Source organism: Amblyomma americanum, chromosome 1 (genome assembly GCF_052857255.1).
Source record: "Amblyomma americanum isolate KBUSLIRL-KWMA chromosome 1, ASM5285725v1, whole genome shotgun sequence".
Taxonomy (NCBI): domain Eukaryota; kingdom Metazoa; phylum Arthropoda; class Arachnida; order Ixodida; family Ixodidae; genus Amblyomma; species Amblyomma americanum.
The window spans coordinates 179,944,420-179,962,910 of NC_135497.1; the positions used below are offsets into that span (position 1 = coordinate 179,944,420).

At 42.0% G+C, this 18,491-nt stretch overlaps 1 protein-coding gene across 4 annotated transcripts in view; it reads left to right on the forward strand.

Moving 5' to 3' along the window:
* The window catches only part of LOC144114274 (solute carrier family 35 member C2), a 49,553-nt gene that overhangs the window by 30,387 nt on the left and 675 nt on the right, over positions 1–18,491 (forward strand). The window contains exons 4-8 of one of the 4 annotated variants that reach the window (XM_077647896.1): positions 203–371; positions 4,193–4,276; positions 4,362–4,537; positions 9,681–9,810; positions 13,262–13,341. In XM_077647896.1, coding sequence (XP_077504022.1) covers positions 203–371; positions 4,193–4,276; positions 4,362–4,537; positions 9,681–9,810; positions 13,262–13,341 — 639 coding nt within the window. Of the gene's footprint in view, positions 1–202; positions 372–4,192; positions 4,277–4,361; positions 4,542–9,680; positions 9,811–13,261; positions 13,342–18,491 lie in introns of all 4 variants that reach the window. The other 3 variants (XM_077647894.1, XM_077647893.1, XM_077647892.1) reach the window with 3 other exon arrangements.

The window sequence follows — 18,491 nt, forward strand, 5'->3', positions numbered from 1 at the left end:
AGCATATGCTTGTAGGCATGAGCAATTTATTGGGGCCAATGTACCAGCGTTGAGATCAGCTGTACATCAAAACTGGGTCATTCTTATGCCCACCATTTTAATTTGATGGTGCTGTTTTATATTCCCATTTTGTCAAGACATGTATCTGTCAGTAGTGCTAGCCTGAATAGTAACACTGCTTTGGGCTTTTTGTTTCTTGCAGAGGTGCTCTCTTGTGTTTATTGTACTCCTGATAGCACTTGGACTGTTCATGTTTACCTACCAGTCAACGCAGTTTAGCACAGAAGGCTTCTTACTCGTTCTGAGCGCCTCATTTCTTGCTGGGCTTCGGTGGACCCTTGCTCAGCTTGTGATGCAGCGCAAAGAAGTTGGTGAGTAGATATGGAGGCTTGCGACAGCTAAACAGATCTTCATGGCAATCTGCATGATGCTTCAGTGCATAGTATAGCGGTGATCTTGTTGTTTGAAGGCCTCGAAAAAGTTGTCACGCCACTGGCAGTCATTTATAGCTTGTTTAAATTGAAAGTAAAAAAAAAAGAGAGAAAAGTTCCTTTTGACTATGACCATTCTAAACACCTACAGCAGTGGCGTCACTAGGGTTGCAACCGGTGCGGTGGCTAGCATGTCACCCCCCCCCCCCCCCCCCCCCCCCCCCCCCCCCCACTTGCCCTCCCTTCTCTACCTATGCATGGCTCTGTTGCTGTGCTCTGCTTCAGTGTTGCACTCACCCGATTCCATATGGCAGATAATTCACTAAGTAAATTGCATGAAAAATCCACTTAGCAAATATATTTGCATGTTCATATTAAAAGGATCAGAAAAATGAGCCTCTGAAATTTGCATTTGCAACAAAGGAGCACTAACGAAGAGATGGAACACTGCAGTGTTTTGTAGCATTGATGAATGTGGTGGCTGACAGTGTGAAATTAGCAGTGTAAAGAAATAGTGAAGTACTGCAAATATTGTGTGAACATTTAAACGAAGTAGGAACAGCTAGGAAGAGTTCAAATGGCTACCGCCGTGGCTTATCTGTAGGTATACAAAAAAACTGAATTGATGTCAGGAGGATAACTAGAAAGAGCCAAAAACAACTTATGCACTGTTCCAGCATGTGATGTACTAATTGCGCAGGAATAATCAAGGATAACTAAAGTGGCAGTGGCAAATGGCACAGGTTCCACTTGAACATAGAGGAAACAACTGAATTTATAGTCGTTGGACTAAGCAAGAAGAAATGAGAAACCATTCTAGAATGTTGAGACACACCAGAAAACAGCTAAATTATATTTGCAAGGGTAACAACTGACAAGGTCTAAATATTTAATGATGGAAAACAAACACTCTCAGAGAAATGGGTGTCCAGTAAGTCATTTACCCCATTGTATTTAGGGCCCTTCATTTTTGGGTTTTATTTTTTCCGGAATTCAGGGGAAAAAGCGGGCGATATTTTCTAACCTCAAATTCGGATACAGATCGGGCTATTCAGAAAAAAATTTACGTAGTCAAGTTTTTGCAAGTCATTTTTTGCAGCACAAGACTGTTTACTAAAGCAGTTCATTTTCCTGGTAGACATCAAAGTTCCAGTTTTTTCTTCATTATTTCATAAACAATGGAAATCGCGTGTTCTGCAAAAAAAAACTTTACGAAATAAAATTTTTTTTCCTAATCTATTACAGATATTTAGTCTCGTATATTACCAGTATTCTCATAGCACTCCCATGTCTGAGCAAGACCGGCCTGCATTTATTTGCATAGTGAATAGTGTTGCGGTGACTTCAGCTTTGTGAACTGGAAAATCAACATCATCTAGAAGGCTCATTTTTGAGGAGAAATCGGGTTGAATCCAATTTTTAAGAAATGTGTTCAGGGTTGGTCAAATGTTTAGGGGAAACCCACAAGGTGGAGTAGATTTGTAATAAGGGAGTAATTACTTATTGGCATCCATCATAGGTATATGTTCAGGGTGCAAGAAGCAGGTAAAATTAGGTTTTATCCAAAAACGAAGGGCCTTAAGTACATTCCGCCATTGTTAGAGAGCTGAACTTGTCTGTGCAGATTGAAACGCTTCCGCGCATAAACACACTAGCAGTTCAGTTAAAACTGGAAGGGATGGGATGGCAAGTGTAGTAAAGCGTGCTCTAGAAAGAAAGCAAGGGATTTGGAACTTCATTCATGACTGAATTCTTCACAAAATAAAAATAAATCTAAATAAATCCAGGAATTTATTAATATTTCAGGTAATCATGCACTTTCCTACCACCAAGTCAAATTTTGCTCGAGCAGTTTAAACTCACCAGGCAATCAACTGAAGACAACCATTGTTCAGGACAACTTGTCAAAGCATCTTCAGAGGAAACGTACCGTAATGTGAAGGCTGGGTGATTTCCATTGGTGTTATAGCTCATAAATTAGGAATTTCAATAGGCACGGTTTCCAGTATTATATATGATGTTTTGGTGATCTCAAAGGTCAGTTCTCAGCAAAAGCCACGGATGTTGACACCTAAGGAGAAAGCATGTCGCTACCAATACAGGCAGGAGAATTTAGACATGCTTAGGAAATATCCGGGAAACTTTATTCTTGAATTGTTATAGGTGATGAAACATGTGTCTAAAATCATGACCCGGAGTCCAAACAAGAGTGCATACACGGAAGCCGTAGGGTCTCCGACTGTAAAGAAATTTCCTGTGCATATTTCGGCTGGAAAGATTACAGCAACAGCTTTTTAGGATATAGGAGGTGCTTTATTAATAAAATTTGATGCCACAGAAGATGGATGACTGGAGGCACCTGTGGCTTCAAGAACGAAGGCAATGTGAGCAGTCAAAGCGAAACGCTTTGGGAAGCTGTTGGCAACTGCGTTGCAGCATGGGTGTTCACGACAATGCGCCAACTCATATGTCTCGCAAACATCAAACTGCTATCTGGGAACATGGCTTCATATGGAGCTTAACCGTTCACGCTGCAGTTTAGACTTGGGTCCCGGTGGTTGCTTTCTCTTTTGTAACCGTGCGAAATTTCTGCGCGTGCAACAATTTCCTGATGATAATGCAGTCAAAGAAGTGGTAACAAGGTTCCTGAAGCACCATGCAGTCTTCTGTTGTGAGAGCTACCATAGGAGGAAAAATGGAATTAGTGTGTTGGTGTCAAGGGGCATTTCAGTGATAAGTAGTAGGTTCAGTTCTCTCTGAAAATTTTGTTTTCATATCAGGTAGACGTAGACAACTTATTGAACACACCTCATATTACTCTGATCAGAAACTAACGAATGTACAAAATGTGACTGCACTTTGTAAATGAATTCACTCACTCGGAGTGTATATAGAGCAAAAAAGAAAACAGGGAAACCAAAATTTTCTTTTTCTGACCATGAGGGCTGCAAAGCTGCTGATCGTTTCTTCAGCACTGATGCTTTTTGCCAGTTCACTTTCAATAGATAATCGTGCAAAGCCTGAGAGCCTCGACAATTCCATTCTGAATGTCAAATACTTTTTGATAGGTTTCAATTTAGAACCCTCCACTCCTCTCATGATGCTACAGACAGAAATATACTCAAAAGTATTTGCAGGTCTAATGAAAAGGTTGTGTGGGATAAAAGAAATAACACAGGGATGAATGTGAAGGAGTTCAATGCCAGCCATTGCTTGGCTTCGATCCTCCAGGTCAGTGCATGCCACTTTGAAGTGTCTTCACACACAGCCAAAGTATCTCAACAAAAAATGCACTCTCAGACAATGCCAGAGAAGGTTGTGAGTTTCGGCATTGAAACATTGAGTTCATCCAAAGTTTAAAGTACTACCCCCCCCCCCCCCCCCCCCCCCCCCCCCTTTCTTTTTTTCGCTGCAGCTGCACCTCCTCGAGCAGTGCACCTGGTGTAAACCGCACAGCCCTAGTGGCACCACTGACCTATAGTGCCTAGTGCGTACTATGCAGGATTTTTCTCTTGACTTGACAGCAGGACGTTATGAAACTGCTTTGGGGAATATGAGAGGGTTTTTATTTTCAGTGTAGAAGAAACCTGCAATTAGACTTAACACTTTTGACTTTTATCCATAACCCTTTGCTTGCTTTTTAGATAAAGTGCTATGTCATGAAATTGGCAATCTGTGTTCATTTGTAAAAGTACACTAGTTTTTAAAAAAGTGTTCATTGACAGCAGGCCTCACAGTTACTGTTTACTGTGTGAATGCAGGTTTGGGCAATCCGATTGACATGATCTTTCATGTCCAACCATGGATGATCCTTGGCCTTCTTCCATTAGCTATAGTCTTCGAAGGTGAGTATTCTGGCATAAGAAAATTACTGAGAAGAACTGTTGTGATATAACACAGCGTGTTCTGCATTTTGTTATGCATTCACAGGAATTCCAATTGCAACATCGGAGAAGGTGTTTCGTTTTCGTGATGCTGAAGTAGTGCTGCGCACATGCAAGTATGTGCTGGCAGGATCCTTGTTGGCTTTCCTCATGGAGCTGAGCGAGTACCTGCTGCTAACATACACTTCTAGCCTGACTCTCTCCATTGCTGGCATTATAAAGGCAAGTGATGAAAGAAATGTTGGAGGAGGCTTGCCGTTTCTGGTATGTTGGACATGGCATGCATATTTCACTTGTTTCGTAAACAAATCCTTTCAGGAGCTCTGGACTATCACCTGATATCATGGCAGCGAGATGAACTTGACTGCAGTAAAGGGTAGGAATGCTTGGAAATGTGTGACAGTCTGTAGCAATAATGGCATACATCATATTGAGACATGTGACCAAGTATGCTTTCTTCTTGGCTAGAAAATTAATAGTGTATTGACAGTAAACATACAGCAAAGGTACAAAAGTTTCAACTGGTGGCATGCTGTGTTTAATGGGAACTCGCAGACAAAATTAGCATTCAGGTGCCAATGACGAAGGCCTTTATCAAAAACTCTGATTGCATGATACTGAAACAACTAGAAAACTTGTATAATCAAAGTAAACTCCCAGTGTAATGAAGTCATGCCTTTTTTTTTATATTGCTTTGTTCAATGCTTGTGCTATTTCCCAGTCTTAGTGAATGTATTATTTAACATGATATAACTTGCTCACCTGTAGCATCTTGGTGACCTACTCTGTTTTGTGCTAAGGGTGATGCCAGGTGTCATAGAAATTTGTTCAGGTTTGTTGTCGTTTCATCTCGAAGCCAACATTCTGTTCCAATTCAAGCCAGTTCATACGAGTTTGCAGAGATTTGGGATGGAAAAAGTAAACATGGGAGGTTTTCCAGGCTGCTTTAAAACTTCCTCCTTTTAGTTAGACAGTGATTAAAGTTGCCAAGAATATGATAAGTAAGGAGTTTGCAAGCTGTGACTATGCTTATTCAAGTCTACTTTTGAAAGCTGCACAGGCAAGTTAACATATCTGTGTAGGAAAAAAATCGAAAATTGGTTTTTGAGGATAGGAAATGACGCAGTAACTGTCTCACATATCTCAGTGGACATCCCAACAGCACTGTAAGGGAAGGGATAAAGGAGGGAGTGAAAGAAGAAAGGAAGAAAGAGGTGCCATAGTGGAGGTCTTTGCAATAATTTTGACTACCTGGCGACCTTTAACATGCACCGACATCGCACAGCACATCAGAGCCTTTTGTATTTCACCTCCATCGAAATGGGGCCACCGCGGTCGTGTTCGAACCCAGGTACTCATGCTCAGTAGATGAGCGCCTGGCCTGGTAAACAAATGGGGAGGCCTAATGCGTTGTGGAAATTGTAGTGTATTCAGAGACCTTATCATGTGAGTAGTGCTTTTAACTGTGAGGTAATTTTAGTAATGTTTCTTATTCAGCTTGGTGTTACTGAAGGTCTGTAAATATTTTTTTATTTTAAGTGCCACGTCTCATGAAACAAGGAGTTATGCTAGTTTGAAGCATGTAAAAGTTTTTGTTTCTTTTTTCATGCTCAAGGAACAAAAGAGGCCAAGTGCTGTAGAGCAACAACCCATGTTATCTATGAAAACACCAGCTGTTTACCAGTAGTCAGCTTCCTTTATCCTTATTCTGTCCAGTGCTGGAATCATGTGTTGATTGTTATGATTTGCAATGCACATAATCTCACAATGCTGCCTCAGCTTCTCTTTTTTCAACTTTATTTAGGGTCGTCGGGGGTTGTTGGAGTAAGCAGCATTAAATTATGCGAAAGGCAAATTTCAGTCTTAGAGATGCTTCTTCTATGCTGGCTTTGGTTGCTGGTGACGAAGGTTGTGAATACAAACTCTGATATTTGCATCTCACAAAATTGCAAGGAATTTCGGGTTTTTTCTTATTCTTGGCATTTTTTCAAATGCTTCAAGAAGGCATTGTGCTTCTTCAGCTCAATAGAAGGTCATAAGCTGCTTTTAAGCTGTTTTTTTTTCTCTGTATCTCATAAAAGTACCTAATTTGTCTTCAGCATTTGAAATTGTTCCTGAATATTCCACTGCTGCCAGTGGCTGTGCCTGATCACCTTCAGATAGCACAGAATCCATGTCATAAGAAAATTCTGCTTGGCTAAACAGCAATGATTGGAAAGTGTGATGTGGAATTGAGGATCAAAATAAGTAGCTGCACAGAAGCAATTTTCAAGTAGCTTCTCACTCTTCTTCTTGGCACGAACCATATCTCTTGTAATCAAAGTTTTCATTTTTTTAACCCTTATGCTGTGCTTCTGTAAGGTACTGTAGAAATCACCGTCTGTCAGATGTTATTTCTCAGGTTTGATTGTTCTTGTTCACTGGGAGCTGTTGTAGCCATCATGTTTCCTTGCCATGCACTAATCATATGCTAGGTGTGCCTTGGTAGTTACAGAAGCAGCCATGAAGGCAAGAAGTAGTGCACAGTACCCAGAGCTCAAGCAGTCATTATAGCTTACTGGATGCTTGGATTAGTTTGTCTGCAGTCCAGTGCTGGCTTCTTTGGAGTTATGTTTGAAAGCAGGGTTGTCACTATATTGATCTGCCATCCACAAATGTGAACGTACCTTCGAGCTGTGCGATGCAGATTGGTGTTACCTGTGATTGTTTGTTTCTTTAGTGTCAATTTGCCTGGACACAGTGACAGCTTGGGGTTTACCTTCTTCGCAAAGCAAGAGCAGCTTGTATGACTCGTTTGAGAACACTTAATCTTCTCTTCCTTTCAGCGTTCACCTTTCAGCATGGGAATTGTATTCTTTGAGAGACTTTATTGTTTCCTTAAGGCTTGTGTGAATCGTTTGAGAGCACTTAATCTTCTCTTCCGTTTCAGCATTTACCTTTCAGCATGGGAGTTGTATTCTTTGAGAGACTTTATTGTTTTCTTAAGGACTTGATGTTAAGTGTTAGAGTGGTGTTCTTAGAAAGTTAAGTTTTTACTTAGCGAAGAAAAAGAAAAGGACAGTAAAAGCATTGCAATGGGCACAAGACGAGGATAGGGTGAACAAGATATGTGACTATACCATATATCCATGGGTCAACAAAAGGGATTAATGAAATGGGCGCGTAGGGAGGAACTTGCTAGAGTGTACATGCTTTTTGCATGGCCAGTTTCTACTGTTATTTAGCAAACAGCAGCCGACACCAGTAACATTTGGGTAGTGCTACATGGCAGCGCCAGAGGCCATTGAGCTCTTAATAGCAGTTGATCACAAGGGACATCAGGGATCCCAGTCGAACTGGTGAACAGATGAGATGGTGTTTGTTGGCCCTTCTTTATCAGCTGACCTGGAAGAGAATTTTCGACTGCCATTTCTTTTATAGTAAACTGATTTTTATGTGCCAAAGCTGCAGCCATGCTTCAAGACATGCCATAGTGGACTTAAATCTAATAAACAAATGAGCTTAAATAAGCAAACACACAAAGTGGTATAATAAAAAGATGCAACCGAGTGCTAAAGTAGCTCAAGCCAGATTTGCATATATAGGATTGCCTAGGCTGTGTACAATGCTCAATCCTGTTACACACAAAATGCAAAATTTTGGCACATATTTCACACTGAATGCAATTGATATCGCACTGAAAATATCTCATTGAAATTCTTGAGTCCATTCAAAGCAGAGCCTCCCAGTACATTTTAGCAGTTATAGTCCCCTCGCCATTGTCACCCAGCTTAAAAACCTTAATGATATACAAATACTTAAAATTTTTCATTCAGTTCCACTTCTGTGTTTATTTCATAAATGTGTTTACACCCGCCCTTTACTTTTGCCTCTGGAATCACCTCCCGGTCTTCACGGCACTTACATAACTGTCTCAGCTTCAACTGCATATAGTATAGCAAAACTCAGTCATTTAATTCATATCCATTACCTAGAGCAGTTATGCTCAGTAATGATCTTCCTGGCAACACTCTTTTTCTGATCCTGGAGAGTTTAAAAAACTCCTATGTATGCATTTATCCCTTTAGTATCATTCTAAGTGTTGTACTACGGTTTCAGTTGCTCTTAGTGTTGTTTTCTGATGTACCACAGTTTCAATTGCACCTGGTTACCACTTTTTCGCATATTTGTGTTTTGCTCTTTGTTTGTATTTTCTATTTTTGTGTTAATGTTATTTTTACTCTGTTTTGGATCAACTCTGTGTTCCTTTCGTGTATTTGCCTTGTACCACGTCCGTTTTACTGTTATCCTAGTTTATTATTTCTGTATAATCCTTTTTCTTTTGTATGTCTTCCTCACCCAATGCTCTTTAGTGCCTGTGAAGTACATACAAACAAATAAATGAATAAAACATTCATTAGGGGGTTAAAAAAAGCAGGTGAGATGAAATAGACATATATTTATGTATTGCTGAACAAGGCGTGGCATTACCATATTATTGAGAGACTGAATTTGGTGCCCATAAAGTGGCGTGCAAGTGCAGGTGGCTGTATTTCATTCTTTCAACCGTTGCAAATCTCAGCAGTTTGGAGTTCGATGGGAGCTGGAAGTGCCTGTGTAATGCTAGTATAAACTGCTTAGTTAAGCATGGTATAAACTGCTTAGTTAAGCATTGACTAGTATGTGTCACTGGCACTGGACAGTGTGCCTGCATTTTCTTGACATCAGCTGTGCGGTCTTGTTTTTTATAGTATGCACAGGTAATGAAAGCCAGGGCTTGGAAAATAGCTGCTTACATCCCCCCAAATTGCCTGCTGCTACATTTTGCATTGTGGCCTGTGGCTGCTGTTGAAGGCAACAAATGCCTTTGCCACTGAACATCCAGCGATAGGGGGTAGGGTTGCTGCACCTGCATGTTACCTCTAGATCATGCATGCAACACTAGAGAAGGTAAACTACCCCTATCTAACCTGTAGCCATCTTCAATGATTTTCATCAGATTTGCACCAAAAGACGAAATAGGGCCGTTTTCGCAAGCACAGTTCGTGACACCAAGAGAGTATTTTGCATAAAGATCACCTGAGGCCAGAGCCGCCGCGTAGGCTCAGTGGTTATGGTGCTCGGCTGCTGACCCGAAAGACGCGGGTTCAATCGTGGGGACTGCAATGCATAAAAAGCTACCATAGTCGAGAAGATACCCAAGGAGGTGCATGAACCAAGACGACAGCAGGTGAAAGACATTGAACAAACAAAAATGAACTTTGTGCAAGATTGAGATGTTTGTGTACTCATCAAGGCTGCTGGGGTTGGGGTACAGTGAAATGAGACAAGTTAGCTGCGTTATGACATCACTGTTATGACCTAATTTTGAAGTCTTCTGTTGCAGGAAGTTTGCACATTGTACCTGGCTGTGAAGTACAGTGGAGATGAGATGAGCTCAATGAACTTACTGGGCTTAATCATCTGCCTTTTAGGCATTGCACTACACATTGTTGTCAAGTCGCTCAACACAAATGGTGAGAGGTTGCAAGATTTTAAGCTTTCTTCATGATAGTGGCATGTTTAAGCATGCTTGAGCAAGTGGTCGTGTTTGCTTTTGGACTCACACTCTGTCTTTTGAATGTGTGCATTGCTTAGTTATATGTGGATTTGCACTTGTCTTTTTATGCTCCCCTGCTGTTTTTCACTTTCTGAACATATGTACTGTATTTACTCACATAATGAACGCACTTTTTTTTCTGAAAAAATTAGGAAATTTGGGAGGTGCATTTATTACGAGGGGTAAAATGTTTTAAATAACTAAACCTGCAAAAATGGGTCAAAAAATAGGCTGGTGGAATAAATATATACTTCTTCCGGTACGACTCATCTGAGTAAAACAAAATGCACTTCTCAGCAGGGTTTTCATGGTAGAAAACGTAGCCAACAGCTTTGATCTTAAACGTGCACATAAAAGTAGCCTAGCAGCCCATATTTCTGTGCAAAGAGAGCACAACTAGAGTTCACTCTAGCACAGTTAACAGTATCAGGCATGATGCCCAGCCACAATAAGTTGGTTTGATTATTAATTTGGCAGATAGAACACAGAAACCTATTGCGACCAGGCGTGATTTCTATTCGTTCTCGGATCCCTCATGGAACATTCTTGTTTGGTTTATGGTTTATGGGGATTAGCATCCTAAAGCAACTCAAGCTGTGAGGAACGCCATAGTGGAGGGCTCCGGATAATTTCGACCACCTGGGATTCTTTCAACATGCACTGACATCACGCAGTACACGGGCCTCTAGCATTTCGCTTCCATCGAAATGCGACCGCAGCGGCCGGGATCGAACCTGCATCTTTTGGGTGAACATTCTTGTTATCTATTCGTCCTATAGCATGAGGTATTCTAGTCTTGACGTTCGGCAGATGTTGCTTTGTATTTAGGGGGTTGGACTTTTCGGTTTTTATTTTGTAAAAATTGAGCTGACTTTTTTTAGCGTTTATTTCAGAACGCAGATTTTTTTTTGTCCGGCAAATATTATTTTCTGTGGATGAATTACCGGCTTTTTTTTTTTTAAGTGATATAGTGTGGTACTCTTGTGCGGTCAAAGGTCACCTAGAATTTCTCTTGACCTTTTTGTCAGCTCGATCATTTGATTTACCAGTAATTAGCTCAAAAAAAAGTCATAATTAGAGCTGTGCTGAAGCAATACCGTCGCCATTAAAAAATTAACGGAAAGAACTGTAAGATAAAAACGCATGTGGAAGTTGACCTCTAAAAGCTAGGTTGTCATGCTAATGTTGGGTTTCTGCACTGGGTGGAGCGAGAGGTCGGGCCTCACGTGGTCTGCATGTTGACAACAGCAATGGAATTTCTACTTAACCATTGCGGTAACCAGAACATGACAGTTTTTCATAGTGCTTGTGCATGGCTTAAATGTCAATGTCCTTATGTGCAGTAGAGGAGCCTACTTAACTAAGCAACTGTTCTAAGTAGGTGATGGTAGATAAAAAGGACAACGTATCACAGTTTAGGTACAACCTATTTACAAATTGAGCCACCGTGGTGGCTCAGTGGTTATGGGGCTCGGCTGCTGACCCAAAAGACGGGTTCGATCCCTGCCGTGGCGGTCGCCATTTAGATGGAGGCGAAATGCTAGAGGCTCGTGTACTGTGCGATGTCGGTGCACATTAAGGAATCCCAGCTGGACGAAATTTCCCTAGCCCTTCACTATGGCGTCCCTCAAAGCCCTAGTCGCTTTGTGACGTTGAACCGTATAAACCAAACCCTATTTGCAAATCTACCAAGGCAGTCCCTGTCATGTAATGCGTGATCAGGAACGTTAGACCAGAACACGCTCCTCACAAAACCCTGTCAGCCTGGCTGACCTAACTAGCACATATTGTAGCGGTTCCTCGTTCTTTTGACCGGTGCCAGCACAAACCTTGGCCCCGTCTGCTCACTCCATCACTCCACCAAGAGCAGAGTAGACTTTCCCTTTTTGGCGCCGAAAAGCCACCTTACCAGTAGCATGCCGGTGCCTATAAGGTTGTTTACTTGCAAGCATCACATGCGTTCAACGAAGCCATTTACGTACAGTTACAGCATATGCCACACACTCAAAAGGACAGTGGCAAACGAGCAGGAGCCAGCATGCAGCCGGGACTGCACACACTGCTCTGTCTGTGCTCGCTTCTTCGTTGTTCGTCTCTTGAACATCTGCCCCTCGTCACATGGCGTGCTGCTGAACTGCCACATTTCAAGCCCCCCCTCCAAACCCGAGGAGTCTGCATGTAGGCTGTGCCTTGCAAGAAGGAACCGACCTTCCACGGACTTGGCTCTCGCAATCAGCTAACCAGCTTGCCTGCAGTTTACAGCACTTCTTTCCAAACAAACCCATTTGAACGGCACCAGGTGGGAAATAGGGAGAAGCACTGGGCTAACAGCGTTCAGGTGTTGTCTGCATTATGACCCTTAGCAAACCGGAGGGCTCCAGCAGTTAAGCTGATGGGCCACCGTGCAGAGGCTTGTAAAGTAGTGAAGCATTATCTCAAAATGCACAGCTATGCTACTTAATCTGTCAATTTTCCTGTTTGTTTGAATGTTTTGGTTGAGGTGCAAAGTGGTCCAACAAGTTTACAGCTCTGTTGTAGGCCAGAGGGAACCATGTTGGTACCCAGTAACGTTTACCAATACTGTTACGTACTCAGCACGCACTGAGCACATGCTGGGACGTCCGTTTACAATGTTCTGTGACGAGAACGTAGGACAACATGGCCAGGCGGACCAGCTTCTACCTCTGCACCCCTCTTCCTTTCCGTTTCATCATCTGCACAAAGCACACCACAATATTATTGTGTAGTTGTTTCAGCATTAAAAAAAAGGGTTCCTGCTAACATTCACTCATCAGCACACTGCACACCAAAACGATGGGGTGTGTTATTATGAGAGGGGAAAAAGATTGTGCTTTTTGACAGCCAAAGTTGGAGATGCGTTCATTGTGCGAGAAAGTACAGTATATGTTCGATGCATCAAGACTCGATAAAAATTTATCAAGATTCTTTTCTATAGCATGCCTCTTAACTTCATGGTTGTAACCTAAAGGCAACTGTCTTCTGTGCTGCCAGGTGCTGCCAAATAACATTAAGTGCGGAGCTGCACATGGTACATGGGGTCAGCAGCACGCTGCCTTAGTGTCTGCATATAGGTGTTGATGGATTATAGTGTAGCATCATTAGCCATGTTTTTGCTTTTCTGTGAGTGAGTCATGACAGCATGCAAACTTAGTAGGTGTATTTGGTGCAGAAGGTGCTTTTTCACTGACATAATGGGTTTTGCTGCATCCGAGAGCGTGTTGCGTGCGTGCTTCCAGTGCTTGCTTTCTGGGCTCCCTGGCCAACTACTATGCATGTGTTGTCATTGCTCTTCTCTCACATGGCTTAGCTGCACTCCTTGCAGGCAATGACTTGCCGTGCTCTTTCAGGGCTGGGGCTCGATTCCATCATGCGGGTCACGTGCATGCTTCTTCCTGGATCGCTTCTTCCGCTTTTAACATGCAGAAAGGTATGTGATGCCTGACACTGCTTTGCAGCTTGCACCTTCAAGTGGATTGTAGCAAATTCTGCTGGTGGCTTTGATGAAAGCAATCATTGCAAAATATTTACTCAAGCTTTTTAGGAACGTTTTTGACCCTGCTTAACATGGATCCTTTCACATTAAGGTTAACGTTCTGCTTATCATTTGCACAGAAATTATAATTTAACTGAATAATGTGCTGTGCTGAGTACTGGGTGATTTATTTTTATTTGTGAACATTATTTTCGTTCTGGACGTGAAATTTTTGCATACCGTTTCTAAAGTATTGTTGAGCTCCCTTTGGTTTATAATGGGCCCATAACCTCTCATAGTCTGTTGCAGGTGGTCTTTGACAAATACCATTATTTCAGAGGTTGCACTCCTTACGGTATTTTCCGGTGTATAAGATGTATCAGCTCGTTTGGTAAACGCTATAAAAACATATTGAGAATCCCTTCATCAGAGAACGCGACGAAAATAGACGTTTGCGGAAGCTGTCGTGCACGGATAATCCTTGAGCTCTGGCCATAGTGCATTCTTCCCGCGGTCTGCCCGTTGTTGACTTCAACAACCGGAGTGCTCTTGCGAGTTTTCGCCAGTTGCGGATTATTTTTTTGTTCTTGTGGTAGTGTCTCTCTGCTTCTTGGATCCCATTCTCCAGAGCAAATTCAACGGCGCGCAACTTGTATTCTGCATCGTAACTCCTTTGCCTCACAGGCGACATTACGTTGAGTAAAGCCTTGCCCGAAAGGAGCGTTTCTTGCACACAAAAACACGCTGCACATGTTACACACTAGGCTGTTCTGCCGAAATTGCACTATAATGGGCAGTATATCTGCCTATAATGGCGCAAGTTTGGCGGCATGGTCTCGTGCGCTTTGTGCACGGCACGTTTTCGCGTGCAGAAAACTCCATGGAGGCCAGGCTTAAGAAAGAACAGTGCACAGCATGCGTGAGTCAAATGGATGTGACGTCGAAATTGAAACTTTAGAAAATGTGGCCGTACCGGCTAGACTGGATGCGGCGGAGCATGTCTCGCACTGCCGCCACATTCAGTTTGGTTGTGGTGAGATTATGTGATTCTACCCATAAGACCACGTTTTAAAAATAACTCCTTTTCCTCTTTTACACATCGATTTCCTTTTCAAACACAGTTACAGGGCACGACAAAACGTGGCATATGATAGTGCATCATTTTTCACCTTATATAAGCTGCACCATTGTATGAGACGCACCAAAGAAAAATTCCGGAAAAAAAACCGCTACCTATACACAGGAAAATACGAAACTACGAAACTTAGACGCTTACGCTTTGTGGTTGCAGTTACAGGGTTGCACTTATAAGGTTGCTCTTACGGGGTTGTACTTACGTTTTGCACTCTGATGAACAGCCTGTGTCAAAAATATACAGCCAAGGGATTTCCTTTTGAGCCATTCTTTGCAGCCTGTTTTGTATTGCCAGAATTCCAAATTTCTCGAAAGTGGTGCAAACTCTTGTCCGCAGTGCTGTGGAGCTTTGGACTTTCATGGATGCTACACAGCCCCACTACACAGCTTATATGCCATGAGCGCTGCCTGTAGCAGTGCCACTGAAATCACTCTTGCGGCCGGTTTTTAAAACAATAGCGGGGTTTGCTGGCCGTGTTCTTCAGCATTGACACACATTTGTCGGCCACGCTGCTGGCTTGTCAAAATGACAGTGGCTCAAGTTAGCAGCCTGATATTTTTGCCTTTGTGTATACCAGTGAAGGGTATATCTATAGCTGCAGAGACATGAGAGAGAACTGGATTGGGTGCTCTACGAGAGTGGTCGCACCTTCGATGTTGCTGCAGTATGGTAAGCCCAGTGCACATTGCGTTAAGTGCTTGTGGCAAAAGTGATGACACCCAACTACAAAGTACAGTTGATCACAGTTACTTGTTTCTCGAGCTTCCCAACAGCGCATGTAAGCCTCATATGCTGTGAAGCCCCAACATGTCAAAGTCAGTGCCGTAGACTTGTTCATCGTATAGCCCAGCAGCCTGCGCATACCCACATGTTGCGCTGCTGATAGCAGTTGAAAGTCTTGCCATTAAATTACCACACCAATGCAGAAACCAAACCTTTGGGTGCAATTCATCAAGAGTTTTGACTAAACAGTCAGATTCTCGGTGAAATTAATTTCTGGGACACCACCGTAGCTTGGTCAGTCACTGACACCTGAGCAGACTGAAGAAAAGAGGGTGAGGGGAAACCGATCGCCTTCTAAGCAATGTTTAGGAATCCTGCACCGAAAGCATCAGACGTGCTCATTTTGAGAGCTCTGCGATATGGCACTGGAGCTAAACATGATGTCTTAGAGCATCACTGTCAAGAGCATGATGTCAGGAGCATCACACTTCATGCAGCATCTAGCATTTTTTTTTGCATTTGATTGCCACACTAGCAGTAAGACAATGTTGAAAAAAAAATTCTGAGTAATAAGATACCTTTTAAAATACACAGTTTTAGATGGTAACTTTTTGAACTTCTAACCACTGCACTACAGATAAATATTGTCCACGTAATCTTTGCTGTATCCTATGTCACCCGGCACTTCTTGGCTTAAAACAAAAAGTAGCAACTGTACCAAGTGGTTGACTCTCACCTGACACCTGTCAGCTGTTATGATTTGGGAGCACTAGTCTGCATGTTCGGAAAGTTTGTCACTGTGTACGCTGGACACGTGACGTTCAATTTCTTCCCATAACAGAATGCTACATGGACATATAGCTCTTTTTCGTTATACACTTTTTGGATTACCACCATTCCTGAGGGGCGTAACAAACCTGCAAAAGTTACCCACTGCGCTGGCTTGGCGGCTACTGAATTCAAGGTTGTGGGATCCAAACCTGACCGCAGCGGCCTGCGCTGTGCAGTGTCAGTGCATGTTAAAGAACCTCAGATGACCGATCTTAATCCAGATCCCTCCGCTATTTCATCCTTCACAGCCCACGTGCAATTTCAGGACATATATTTATACCACTCCTCCCTCAACTGCAAAACCAGAAAAAATTAAGACCGAACAATAAACAAACAAAATCAGATGACTGCCTTTTGAGAGTATTATTAGATCTCTGCAACCAAAAGTATTGCAAGCAAATGGGTACACATATGAAGTTTCATGCTCTAGTAATTAGGTATCATTGGCAATGTCGTGCGCAGGTGTCGTAGTGAAGCCTATGTTAATGAAATCAAAATGGCATTTGCATGTTGTAAAGATACAGTAGCCATTTAATAGAGCGCACAGGAATAAGCCAGAAGCACAACATGCCACAGCAGAGTACATGACAAAGGCAAACAAGCAGCATGAAATGCAGAACTATGCATAGCAAGAACACATAGCAGCCAATGAAGCTGCTATACCAGTGTACTGGACAGTTACAAGTTTTGCAGAACATTTAGCACCTAGTGCCGCGCTGTTCTTTCGTAAAAGAAAATTGCAGGTAGGGTTAGCCAGAAATTGATCACATTCCAAACAGCTTCTTTTTTCACAATATTTACCAAGGGTTCTGTTATGATTGACATTGTAAGCAAGGCAATGGGCCTGAATTCTGCAGGAAGGGAAATTGGGTTTTTTAGGGCTAAACCCACCTCTGGTATTAATAGTATGCTTGTCCGATTATCACTCAATTTCATAAACGCTGCGTCTGGCAACACATGCAATTATGTATAGTTTTTGTGAGAGGCTCGTGAGCAAAAAGCCATTGGACAGCAGCAACAAGCCAGCAGGAGCAGCCCCGCTACTGCTTTGCAAAAGTGACAACAGGCAGTGCAACTGGTAGTGGGCTCATGGCATATAAGCATAATTTTGTCAAAGGCTGTACATTACTGTCAGTTTCCATTCATTTTATAATAGTTCATATTTTTCTTTCATGCAGTTTGGTTCAAACATGCTGACGGCTACCTATGCTTTTCCATGGGAGGAAAACCTTGTTATTTTGAATATAAGATATCAAATGTTAGATTATCTGAATTGGAGAGAAAATGTAGTCATGCCGAAGGCATTTGTTCAAATTGTGAAGCTTATGGTAGTGTATACTGTCCTTTTGAACCAGGCACATAGCCAGGAATGTTTTTCGAGGGGCCCAAAGTATTTGTTCTAGCTGGGAGGGGGGGTAGATGCATGCCTATTTTGAACCATTATGAACCACCAGTGCAAAAGATGCAGACAAAGAAAAGTTACACAGCACAAATGCTGTTTATCTGTGTCATATCTATGTTAGATCTGTGTCAGACCTGATCGATGCTGTGTCAGATCTTTTACGCATGTGTGCACACACTGCTGGTTTGGTGATTACTGAAGGGTGTCCAATGACTTTTCCCCTACACTAACCACACAGAAAATTGTTTCACCTTTTCTTCTTTGTACCATGTTTCATTCAAAGTGGCATATGGCTTTAGACATCCTGCTTGAACTGAAATCTTGAAGAAGGGGTGGTTAAAAATTATGTAATTTTTGTAATTTTTACTGTTAAATTTGTATTGGGCTTAACAGGTCACATTTTTTTAATGAATTCATTTCATATAATATACTAACACCTTTACATACTTAATTATTCAAAAAAGCCCTGAGGGCTCTTTTGCATGGTTTGGGGTGAGAGAGGTCACTTGTTCAAATATGCATCCCAAGACAAAAACTTAATTTGTAGTCAGTGTAGGATGTAAGGATATAAACAGACAAATGCAAACAAATATATAAGTGTGTAAAGCAGCAGAAATAAGGGCAGATTGAAAAACAGATTCCAGAGCATATCTGATCATTGGCAAGCAGCAAATAAGAGATAATGAAGGTAAATTAGTAAAATTAATAAGCAAAACATCTGAACACTACAGATCACTCCTTAACGATTGGAAAATTGGATTGTATACTATTGGTACTGAGCACGAGTTCTTGGTGTTGGTTGAAAGGGGATTAGTAACAATGTGCAGTGTTTGCTTATTCTGGTCTGCTGTGTGCAAGATGAATGACCAGGCAAAGAGAGCAGCAGCATATGATGTCACATTTCGCATTTTTACTGTTTTGTTAGAATTTAAAAAAATAAAAAAGGAGTCTGCCTTTGTGTAATGACATGTCTTATGGCAGCAGATTGCTCACACTTTGTCTCACTGAACTCAG